Raw genomic sequence first — 12,325 nt, 5'->3', positions numbered from 1 at the left:
ACCAGATGCAGTACTACATCACCTTCGAGGTGAGTGTGGGCGAGTGTGGGCGAGTGTGGGTGAGTGTGGGTGAGTGTGTGTGATCGTTATCTTCACCAGATGCAGTACTACATCACCTTCGAGGTGAGTGTGGGCGAGTGTGGGTGAGTGTGGGTGAGTGTGTGTGATCGTTATCTTCACCAGATGCAGTACTACATCACCTTCGAGGTGAGTGTGGGGCGAGTGTGGGTGAGTGTATGTGATCGTTATCTTCACCAGATGCAGTACTACATCACCTTCGAGGTGAGTGTGGGCGAGTGTGGGTGGGTGAGTGTGGGTGAGTGTGTGTGATCGTTATCTTCACCAGATGCAGTACTACATCACCTTCGAGGTGAGTGTGGGCGAGTGTGGGTGAGTGTGGGTGAGTGTGTGTGATCGTTATCTTCACCAGATGCAGTACTACATCACCTTCGAGGTGAGTGTGGGCGAGTGTGGGTCAGTGTGGGTGAGTGTGTGTGATCGTTATCTTCACCAGATGCAGTACTACATCACCTTCGAGGTGAGTGTGGGCGAGTGTGGGTGAGTGTGGGTGAGTGTGTGTGATCGTTATCTTCACCAGATGCAGTACTACATCACCTTCGAGGTGAGTGTGGGCGAGTGTGGGTGAGTGTGGGTGAGTGTGTGTGATCGTTATCTTCACCAGATGCAGTACTACATCACCTTCGAGGTGAGTGTGGGCGAGTGTGGGTGAGTGTGTGTGATCGTTATCTTCACCAGATGCAGTACTACATCACCTTCGAGGTGAGTGTGGGCGAGTGTGGGTGAGTGTGTGTGATCGTTATCTTCACCAGATGCAGTACTACATCACCTTCGAGGTGAGTGTGGGCGAGTGTGGGTCAGTGTGGGTGAGTGTGTGTGATTGTTATCTTCACCAGATGCAGTACTACATCACCTTCGAGGTGAGTGAGCGTGTGGGGGGGGGGGGGGGGTCAGTGTGTGACTGTGTGTGTGGGCGAGTGTGGGTGAGTGTGTGTGTGAGTGTGGGTGGGTGGGTGAGTGTGGGTGAGTGTGTGACTGTGTGCTACAGATGCAGTACTACATCACCTTCGAGGTGAGCGTGTGGGGGGGGGGTCAGTGTGTGACTGTGTGTGTGGGCGAGTGTGGGTGAGTGTGTGTGTGAGTGTGGGTGGGTGAGTGTGGGTGAGTGTGTGACTGTGTGCTACAGATGCAGTACTACATCACCTTCGAGGTGAGTGTGGGTGAGTGTGTGAGTGTGTGCTACAGATGCAGTACTACATCACCTTTGAGGTGAGTGAGCGCGTGGGGGGGGGGGGGGGTCAGTGTGTGACTGTGTGTGTGGGCGAGTGTGTGACTGTGTGTGTGGGCGAGTGTGTGACTGTGTGTGTGGGCGAGTGTGTGACTGTGTGTGTGGGCGAGTGTGTGACTGTGTGTGTGGGCGAGTGTGTGACTGTGTGTGGGTGAGTGTGTGTCTGTGTGTGTGTGAGTGTGTGAGTGTGACGCGTCGTGAGTGCGTGTCTGTGTGTGACGTGTGCGTGTGAGTGTGTGACGCGTCACGAGTGCGTGTGTGTGAGTGTGTGACGCGTCGTGAGTGTGTGTGTGTGACGTGTGTGTGTGTGAGTGTGACGCGTGTGGTGAGTGTGACGCGTCATGAGTGCGTGTGTGTGTGTGTGTGTGACGCGTCACGAGTGCGTGTGTGCGTGTGAGTGTGTGAGTGTGTGACGCATCACGAGTGCGTGTGTGCGTGTGAGTGTGTGAGTGTGTGACGCATCACGAGTGCGTGTGTGACGTGTGAGTGTATGAGTGTGTGACGTGTGTGTGTGACGCGTCGTGAGTGTGTGTGTGTGACGTGTGTATGTGTGAGTGTGATGCGTGTGGTGAGTGTGACGCGTCATGAGTGCGTGTGTGTGTGTGTGTGACGCATCACGAGTGCGTGTGTGCGTGTGAGTGTGTGAGTGTGACGCGTCACGAGTGCGTGTGTGACGTGTGAGTGTATGAGTGTGTGACGTGTGTGTGTGACGTGTGAGTGTGTGTGTGTGTGACGCGTCATGAGTGCGTGCGTGTGTGACGTGTGTGTGTGTGACGCGTCACGAGTGTGTGAGTGTGTGTGTGTGTGACGCGTCACGAGTGTGTGACGCGTCACGAGTGTGTGACGTGTGTGACGCGTGGTGTGTGTGTGATGTGTGTGTGTGACGTGCTCGAGTGTGACGCGTCACGAGTGCGTGTCTGTGTGACGTGTGTGTGTGACGCGTCACGAGTGCGTGTGTGTGCATGTGTGTGTGTGACGTATCGTGAGTGTCGGTGCGTGTGTGTGTGTGTGTGACGCGTCACGAGTGCGTGTGTGTGTGTGTGACGTGTGTGTGTGTGTGTGTGACGCGTCACGAGTGCGTGTGTGTGTGTGTGACGTGTGTGTGTGTGTGTTAGTGACGCATCACGAGTGCGTGTCCCTTCTCTCTCTCTCCGCCCGCCAGGTGCTGGAGTGCTCGTGGGACCGCCTGCTCACCCAGGTACGAGCGGCACCTGACCTGGACCACGTGATCGCAGCCCACCAGGAGTTCCTCTCCTCCTGCGTCTCTCGCTGCCTCCTCGACGCAGACTCACGGGTACCACGCTGACTCACGGGGGGGGGGGGGGGGGGGGGGGGGCGGTGTGTGTGTGGGGGGGGGCGGTGTGTGTGTGGGGGGGGCGGTGTGTGGGGGGGGGCGGTGTGTGTGGGGGGGGGGGCGGTGTGTGTGGGGGGGGGCGGTGTGTGTGGGGGGGGCGGTGTGTGTGGGGGGGGGGCGGTGTGTGTGGGGGGGGCAGTGTGTGGGGGGGGGGGGGGCGGTGTGTGTGGGGGGGGGCGGTGTGTGTGGGGGGGGCGGTGTGTGGGGGGGGGGCGGTGTGTGGGGGGGGGCGGTGTGTGTGGGGGGGGCGGTGTGTGTGGGGGGGGGGCGGTGTGTGTGGGGGGGGGCAGTGTGTGTGTGGGGGGGGCAGTGTGTGGGGGGGGGGGGCGGTGTGTGGGGGGGGGGGCGGTGTGTGGGGGGGGGGGCGGTGTGTGGGGGGGGGGCGGTGTGTGGGGGGGGGGCGGTGTGTGGGGGGGGGCGGTGTGTGGGGGGGGGGCGGTGTGTGGGGGGGGGCGGTGTGTGGGCGGGGGGGGCGGTGTGTGTGGGGGGGGGGGCGGTGTGTGTGGGGGGGGGGCGGTGTGTGGGGGGGGGAGGCGGTGTGTGGGGGGGGGCGGTGTGTGGGGGGGGGGGCGGTGTGTGGGGGGGGGCGGTGTGTGGGCGGGGGGGGTGGTGTGTGTGTGGGGGGGGGGTGGTGTGTGTGTGGGGGGGGGGCGGTGTGTGTGGGGGGGGGGCGGTGTGTGTGGGGGGGGGCGGTGTGTGTGGGGGGGGGCGGTGTGTGTGGGGGGGGGCGGTGTGTGTGGGGGGGGGGCGGTGTGTGTGGGGGTGGGGCGGTGTGTGTGGGGGGGGGGCGGTGTGTGTGGGGGGGGGGCAATGTGTGTGGGGGGGGCGGTGTGTGTGGGGGGGGGGCGGTGTGTGTGGGGGGGGGGCGGTGTGTGTGGGGGGGGGGCGGTGTGTGTGGGGGGGGGGCGGTGTGTGTGGGGTGGGGCGGTGTGTGTGGGGGGGGGGCGGTGTGTGTGGGGGGGGCGGTGTGTGTGGGGGGGGGGGGTGGTGTGTGTGGGGGGGGGCGGTGTGTGTGGGGGGGGGGGCGGTGTGTGTGGGGTGGGGCGGTGTGTGTGGGGGGGGGGGCGGTGTGTGGGGGGGGAGCGGTGTGTGTGGGGTGGGGCGGTGTGTGTGGGGGGGGGGGTGGTGTGTGGGGGGGGGGGGTGGTGTGTGGGGGGGGGGGGGCGGTGTGTGGGGGGGGGGTGACTCCGTGTGCCCGTGTCCACGGCCGTCAGAGGTTCGCAACCAGGTACCCGATGCGTCAGGGTCGGGATCGAACCCACGACCTCCTGTAGACCAGGCGAGGTAGTCAACATCTCCTAGCCACCGTGATAATGATGATGATAAGAGAGAGACGCACACTCCAAATATACAGCAGCAGCAGCAGGCGTCGTCAGGGTCGGGATCGAACCCACGACCTCCTGTAGACCAGGCGAGAGGCAGTTAACATCTCCTAGCCACCGTGCTGATAATGATGGTGAGAGAGAGAGACGCAGACTCCACATATACAGCAGCAGGTGTCAGGGTCGGGATCGAACCCACGACCTCCTGTGTACCAGGCAAGGTAGTTAACATCTCCTAGCCAACGTGGCACCCTCGGTAGTGTAACGGTTAGCGCGCTGCGCTATGAACCTGGCGACCCGGGTTCGATTCCCGCTCACGGCTAACACCACCAGTGACAATTATCTGAACCGGTCCTGGGCCTCCCCTAGGTCGACTCAGCCTGAAATGAGTACCTGGTGCGGTGTGTAAACATCGCCACTGGGGAGACAAAGGCGGTCGGGCGTGGTGCTGGCCACCCACCCCCTCGTGTGCCGTTCCGGCCTTCACAGGTGCTCGCTAACAGCACTTGCCCCTACAGTCTGTTAAGGCTATACGGGGGATCTTTATCTTTGTGCGTGTGTGCGTGTGCGTGCGTGCGTGCGTGTGTGTGCGTGTGTGCGCGTGTGTGCGCGTGTGTGCGCGCGTGTGTGCGTGTGTGCGCGTGCAGCTGATGCTAGCTCAGCTCAGGGCGATATTCGACCAGATAGTGCAGTTCCAGGCGGCCCAGGAGGGCATGCAGCGCACGGCGCTGCAGGAGCTGCAGCTGCGCCTGCAGCACCAGGAGGAGGTCGCGGCGCCCCAGCGCACGGTAACCAAGACAACAAGGGCCACAGGCCTCAGCGTGGGGGATAGCCTCCGCGGCAAGTCGGGGCAAGTGCGTGTGTCTGTGTGCGTGCGTGCGTCTGTGTGCGTGTGTATTCGTGCGTCGTGGTGACGTCACCGCCACTTAGTGGCGAATGGCGGTTGTTGTTGTTGTTGTATTCGTGCATGCGTGTGTATTCGTGCGTGCCTGTGTGCGTGCTTGTGTGCGTGTGTATGTGTGCATGCGTGCCTGTGTGCGTGTGTCTGTGTGCATGCGTGCGTGCCTGTATGTGCGTGTGCGTGCCTGTGTGCGTGTGTATATGTGCGTGCGCGTGCATGCGTGCCTGCGTGCGTGTGTATGTGTGCGTGCCTGTGTGCGTGTGTATATGTGCATGTGTGCGTGCCTGTGTTTGTGTGTATGTATGTATACGTGCGTGCGTGTGTGCGTGTGTATGTGTGTGTGCCTGCGTGCCTGTGTGCGTGTGTATATGTGCGTGTGTGCGTGCCTGTTTGTTTGTGTGTATGTATGCGTGCATTCGTGCGTGCGTGTGTGCGTGTGTATGTGTGTGTGCCTGCGTGCCTGTGTGCGTGTGTATATGTGCGTGTGTGCGTGCCTGTGTTTGTGTGTATGTATGCGTGCGTTCGTGCGTGCGTGTGTGCATGTGTGCATGTGTGTATGTGTGTGTGCCTGCGTGCCTGTGTGCGTGTGTATATGTGCGTGTGTGCGTGCCTGTGTTTGTGTGTATGTATGCGTGCGTTCGTGCGTGCGTGTGTGCGTGTGTATGTGTGTGCCTGCGTGCCTGTGTGCGTGTGTATATGTGCGTGTGTGCGTGCCTGTGTTTGTGTGTATGTATGCGTGCGTTCGTGCGTGCGTGTGTGCATGTGTGCATGTGTGTATGTGTGTGTGCCTGCGTGCCTGTGTGCGTGTGTATATGTGCGTGTGTGCGTGCCTGTTTGTGTGTATGTATGCGTGCGTTCGTGCGTGCGTGTGTGCGTGTGTATGTGTGTGTGCGTGTGCGTGCCTGTGTGCGTGTGTATATGTGCGTGCGCGTGCATGCGTGCCTGCGTGCGTGTGTATGTGTGCGTGCCTGTGTGCGTGTGTATATGTGCATGTGTGCGTGCCTGTGTTTGTGTGTATGTATGTATACGTGCGTGCGTGTGTGCGTGTGTATGTGTGTGTGCCTGCGTGCCTGTGTGCGTGTGTATATGTGCGTGTGTGCGTGCCTGTTTGTTTGTGTGTATGTATGCGTGCGTTCGTGCGTGCGTGTGTGCGTGTGTATGTGTGTGTGCCTGCGTGCCTGTGTGCGTGTGTATATGTGCGTGTGTGCGTGCCTGTTTGTTTGTGTGTATGTATGTATGCGCGTGTGCGTGCGTGCGTGCTTGTGCATGTGTGTGTGCATGTGTGCGTGTGTGTGCGTGTGTGCCTGTGCGTGCGTGAGCAGGGCGAGTGGGGCACCACGGAGGCGCGAGAGCGTCACGAGGAGCTGAGAATCTCCGAGTTCCGCTCCCACTTTGTGTCCAAGACTCGCTCGCAACTCCGCGTGCTCACGCAGTCCTACCAGGTGCAGCCGCCTCCTCCTCCTGCGGCCCCCAATCCCTCACAACCCTCCTCCTCCTCCTCCTCACACCAGAGGTCGCAAACGGGTTTTGATTCCTTATTCTTTGGTTCTTTCGGTAAAGTCACGTACGACGATGAAATACTAAATCAAATAATAGCACACTACGACGTTTCGATTGCAACACAAGCAATCGTCGTCATGAGGTATAAAAGAAATAGCAACAAAAATCTAACCAGAAAACTATAAATTTCGATTTAAAGCTTTCGTGACTGCAGGGATTCATCTTCTTGGTTCTTTCGGTAAAGTCATCCCGTAGAAGGGAAGTAATTTTATTATTTTATTACTTCCCTTCTACGTGACTTTACCGAAAGAACCAAGAAGTCAGAAAACTATAGACAGACACATAAGCAGACAGACATCACAAGGACACACAGAGAGAGGACACGTATCGGCACAAAGAGAGAGGTCGTCTCTGTGACGGGGCTTTAAATATAGAGAGGGTGGGCGGGGGCGGAGAGAGGGAGGGGGCAGAGAAAAAATTATCATGTCAATGAGTGGACAGTGACGTGGCACGGTACGCAAGCCTGAAAATTAGGAGAAAGACACACTAAAATTAAATAACCTAGCAAAATATCCAAATGTAATGTAATGCAACACAGAGAGTCGGTCAACACACAATTAACGCACAGCCCGGTTGCAAACGGGTACCCGTACCCGGCCGGGTACTGGTAGGGTACGGGTATCGGGTACCCGATTGCAACCTCTGGGATGAAGCCACGTTGCAGGCGCGGGTGGGTTGATTCTAGGAACTTGAATTGTGAGAAGAGACGAGACGTTGGGAAATGAGTGACCAACGGTGACTCACCAGTGACTCACGGCCTACCCGTACCCGTACCCGGCCGGGTACGGGTAGCCGGGTATCGGGTAGGGTACGGGTATCGGGTACCCGGTTGCGACCTCTGCCCCTTTGTAGATTGGTCACGTGCGTCCTCCCGGTTCAACCAGAGGGCCACGGCCTGTTAGTAACCTCGTTCCTACTGCCGGCACTGCCACACGATGTCCTGTAGGGGCCGGCACTGCACGCCAAGCGTGGCGCTACCAATCGGCGCTCAGCAAGCACTACGCACTGACATCCCGCGACGTCACCTACAGAAGGTCCATTGCCTGAAACGTCGCCGATTGCGCGGCCTTCCCGTTGAAGGCCTCGCGCACGGTGTTATTGGGCAGTGTGCTGCGTTCTGTTTTGGGCAGCTTTGCCACCTATCCCGGGACCTTCTCTCTTGCTGATGAGGCAGCTGCTGTCCTGCACGTGTTCACTCCGCGGTACATGCAGTCGATCAGCAGGTCGCGTGAGACCAGTGTGGAAGAGTAGGCCAAGATGCCCTGTAGGCAAGGGCTCCGTTGTCTACGTGTGCAGGACGCTGTGTAGCAAGTACTGGTGTACAGCGATTATCTGTGTGTGTGTGTGTCTCTGTGTGTGTGTGTCTCTGTGTGTGTGTGTGTGTCTCTGTGTGTGTGTGTCTGTGTGTGTGTGTGTGTCTCTGTGTGTGTGTGTCTGTGTGTGTGTGTCTGTGTGTGTGTGTCTCTGTGTGTGTGTGTCTGTGTGTGTGTGTCTCTATGTGTGTGTGTGTCTCTGTGTGTGTGTGTCTGTGTGTGTGTGTGTCTCTGTGTGTGTGTCTCTCTGTGTGTGTGTCTCTCTGTGTGTGTGTCTCTCTGTGTGTGTGTCTCTCTGTGTGTGTGTTTGTGTGTGTGTGTGTGTCTGTGTGTGTGTGTCTCTGTGTGTGTGTGTGTCTCTGTGTGTGTGTGTGTCTCTGTGTGTGTGTCTCTCTGTGTGTCTCTGTGTGTGTCTCTGTGTGTGTGTGTGTCTGTGTGTGTGTCTCTCTGTGTGTGTCTCTGTGTGTGTGTGTCCTCTGTGTGTGCGTCTCTCTGTGTGCGTCTCTCTGTGTGTGTCTCTGTGTGTGCGTCTCTGTGTGTGTCTCTGTGTGTTTGTGTGTGTCTGTCTGTGAGTGTCTATGTGTGTCTCTGTCTCTCTGTGTGTTTCTGTGTGTCTCTCTGTGTGTCTCTCTGTGTGCGTCTCTCTGTGTGCGTCTCTGTGTGTGTGTGTCTCTGTGTGTGTGTCTCTGTGTGTGTGTCTCTGTGCGGGAGCGGTAGTGTAGCGGTTAGCGCGCTGCGCTATGAACCTGGCGACACGAGTTCGATTCCCGCTCACGGCCAACACCAGTGACGATTATCTGAACCGGTCCCGGCCTCCCCTAGGTCGACTCAGCCTCAAATGAGTACCTGGTGAGGTGTGTAAACATCGTCACTGGGGAGACAAAGGCGGTCGGGCGTGGTGCTGGCCACCCACCCCCTCGTGTACCGTTCTGGCCTTCATAGGTGCTCGCTAACAGCACTTGCCCCTACAGTCTGTTAAGGCTATACGGGGGATCTTTATCTTTGTGTCTCTGTGCACGTCTCTGTGTGTGTCTCTGTCTCCGCCCGTGTCCCCGTGTCTGCGAGCAGGACATCGTGCAGCAGTTCCTGGTGATGTTGACGCGCAGCGCCGACGAGAGTCTCCGCTTCCTCTCGTTCCGCCTCGACTTCAACGAGCACTACCGAGCGCGCAACCCTCACCTGCGCCTCTCCCTGGGCAGCGCACGCAGCCAGCGCCGGGCGCCACCGCACTGAGAGAGAGAGTCGCGGGGAGAGAGACGGGGAGAGACACGAGGAGAGAGAGGGAGAGATGGAGAGAAAGGGAGAGAGACGGGGAGACAGAGAGAGACAGAGAGCGACAGACAGACAGAGAGACAGGGAGACAGAGAGAGACAGAGAGACACAGAGAGAGACACAGAGAGAGACACAGAGAGAGACACAGAGAGAGACACAGAGAGAGACACAGAGAGAGACACAGAGAGAGACAGAGAGAGACGGGGAGCGAGAGAGAGACAGAGAGACAGAGAGACACAGAGAGAGAGACAGGGAGAGACAGATTCAGGGAGAGAGAGACAGAGAGAGACAGAGAGAGACAGAGAGACACGGAGAGAGACACAGAGAGAGAGCGCCAGCCCCCGCGCGAACCGTCGCCCCGTCAAAACGCAACCTCGGCTGACGTCCCGAGATTTACGCTCGAAAGGTCGACAGGTCGCGTGTAACGACACGATGCCTTGCCGTCAACGCACGCTACGTAAAGAGATCGGGGCGCCGTGCGTGGCTAGGAGATGTTAACTTCCTCGCCTGGTGCGCAGGAGGTCGTGGGTTCGATCCCGACCCTGAGGCCTGCTGCTGTATATTTGTAGTTTGTGGTGTCTGTCTCTCTCGCTGTGGTCATCACAGTTGCGAGATGTTCACTCCCTCGCCTGGTCTACAGGAGGTCGTGGGTTCCATCCCGACCCTGACGACGCCTGCTGCTGCTGTATAGTTGGAATCTGCGTCTCTCTCTCTCTCAACATCATCATCATCATCGCAGTTGCGAGATGTTAATTCTCTGGCCTGGTGCGCCAGAGGTCCTGGGTTCGATCCCGACCCCTGAGGCCTGCTGCTGCTGTATATTTGGAGTTTGCGTTTCTCTTGTCACCGTGGCCGTGTGGATTTTTCTCCGGGAACCTCCGGTTGCTCCCCCACCTCCCCCTTCCCCCACGTTCAGGATCAACGTCGCTAGAAATGTCGACGCCACTCGGCCGATTGATCGTTTGTAATGAGCGGGTCGCTTCTGGAAGAAGAAAAAACAAGAGCCGGTGGACCCACGGCATAAGAGACGACCGCCGCACGCGCACACCGACACGCGTCGGAGGTCGCAACCGGGTACCCGATACCTGTACCCTACCCAATACCCGGCTACCCGTACCTGGCCGGGTACAGGTAGGCCGTGAGTCACCGGTGAGTCACCGTTTGTCACTCATTTCCCAACGTCTTGTCTCTTCTCACAATTCAAGTTCCTAGAATCAACCCACCCGCGCCTGCAACATGGCTTCATCCCAGAGGTCGCAATCGGGTACCCGATAACCGGCCGTGTATCGGGTAGCCGGGTATCGGGTAGCCGGTTATAGGGTATCGGGTAGGGTACGGGTAGCGGTTTGCGACCCTGGTGCGGCCGGGTACGGGTAAGGAATCAAAACCCGTTTTGCGACCTCTGACCCGCGTCGACCGCTAAGGTCGGCACGACGCACGGGGGGGGGGGGGGGGCCGCCAAGACCGGTGTGTTGGTGATGGTCGTCGTCGTGAGCGAGGGGGGGGGGGGTCGAACTCACGGGGGAAGGGTTCGTGGCGCGGCGCGCCGACACACACCGCACACACACCGCACATGCACCACATACTGCACACACCACGCACACACCACACACCACGCGCACACACACTGCACACACCACGCACACACCACGCGCACACACTGCACACACCGCACACACACACCGCACACACACCACACACCACGCGCACACACTGCACACACCGCACACACACATTGCACACACACACACCGCGCACACACCACACATCACGCGCACACACACTGCACACACCGCACACACACATTGCACACACACACACACCGCGCACGCGCACACACACTGCACACACCGCACACACACATTGCACACACACACACCGCGCACACACCGCACACACACTGCACACACACACTGCACATACACACTGCACACAGTACACAATGCATGCACTGCACGCACACTGCACACATCGCACACACACAATGCAACACACAATGCACACACACTGCACACACACACTGCACACACACACTGCACACACACACCGCATACACACCGCACACACACAGACCGCATACACGCCACGCACACACATTGCACACACATTGCACACATACACTAATAAATTGCACACACACTTCACATACACATTACACACACACCCACTGCACATACACACTGCACATACACCGCACATACACTGCACATACACTGCACATACACCCCACATACACTGCACATACACACACACCGCACACACATTACACACACACACGTGCACACACTGCACATACACCGCACACATACACCGCACACACACACTACACACACACACTGCACACACACACTGCACATACGCGCACACACACGCGCACAGGCACACACCACTTGCACGAGAGTTCCACAAACAGCAGGCCCTCGCTCGAGGCCCAGTGGCGAGGGGAGTGTGAGCCGTAATTTATTTTCATTTAAGTTCCCATCGGTGTGCGTGCGAGCGCGCTCTGAATCGCCTTGGGGTTGTACACGGATACCGTGCAGCAAACCCCGATTTCTCCCCCTGTCACACACGCGTGTTTAGTTTATTGTTTTGTATCTTTTGATAAAACGCCGCATTTGTTTTTGCGCCCGCGGAGAGAGAAACATCCCCGGATGACGGTGGTTTAGGCGACGGTAGTTTCAGAATCCATATCCCAAGGGGCCTTGCGGTAAAAGTCACGCGGATGGGTTCAAAGGAAATGACAAAAGAGCGACGACGTTTCGAGCGCGACCTCAGCGGTCTCCGACCCTTTTCCCCGAAGACGCTCGGAGGTTTGCTTACTCTTAGTTCTCTCGGTAAAGTCACTACGTAGGTAAAAACTGAAATTAAAATTAATAAAAGTAAACTAATAAAGAATCACGACGTTTCGGAGGCAACACAAGTCTCCGTCATCAGGTGGGACCGTCACAGCCAGATTTGCTGCATCAAGTGAGGCAGGGATTCCAAGATGCAGGTTCTTAAATACAAGTTAAGGGGGAGGAGAGAGGGGGGAGCTTATCAGAATGTGGTAGCCAATGAATGGAACGTATTGAGGTGCACGTGTACGTGGACATGCCTGTGCACAAGCACCTGTAGATGCACATGATAAAAAAAATTAACCCGTAAAAACAAAGTTTTTCACTATAGAGTCCTCTCGTCCTCTGGCTTGAGATGGCTGCCACCTATGGGTCAGATGATTGCCTGCCACCATTAAGCAATTGGTAATTAAATATCATTTTTTTTCCTAAAAGTGTACAATTTTGGGAAAAAAATTTTCAC

General features: G+C 57.9%; 1 protein-coding gene across 1 annotated transcript in view; it reads left to right on the top strand.

Annotated features, from left to right (window-relative positions):
• Positions 1 to 10,494, top strand: part of TUBGCP3 (tubulin gamma complex component 3) — a 39,197-nt gene extending 28,703 nt beyond the window's left edge. The window contains exons 16-22 of the mRNA XM_078882782.1: positions 6 to 29; positions 757 to 780; positions 915 to 938; positions 2,469 to 2,600; positions 4,630 to 4,770; positions 6,206 to 6,325; positions 8,825 to 10,494. Of these exons, the coding sequence (XP_078738908.1) occupies positions 6 to 29; positions 757 to 780; positions 915 to 938; positions 2,469 to 2,600; positions 4,630 to 4,770; positions 6,206 to 6,325; positions 8,825 to 8,989 (630 nt within the window). The 3' untranslated portion in view covers positions 8,990 to 10,494. The remainder of the gene's footprint in view (positions 1 to 5; positions 30 to 756; positions 781 to 914; positions 939 to 2,468; positions 2,601 to 4,629; positions 4,771 to 6,205; positions 6,326 to 8,824) is intronic.
• Positions 10,495 to 12,325: the final 1,831 nt, after the last annotated feature.

Source organism: Lampetra fluviatilis, chromosome 67 (assembly GCF_964198595.1).
Source record: "Lampetra fluviatilis chromosome 67, kcLamFluv1.1, whole genome shotgun sequence".
NCBI lineage: Eukaryota > Metazoa > Chordata > Hyperoartia > Petromyzontiformes > Petromyzontidae > Lampetra > Lampetra fluviatilis.
This window is presented reverse-complemented; position numbering and strand designations above follow the sequence as displayed.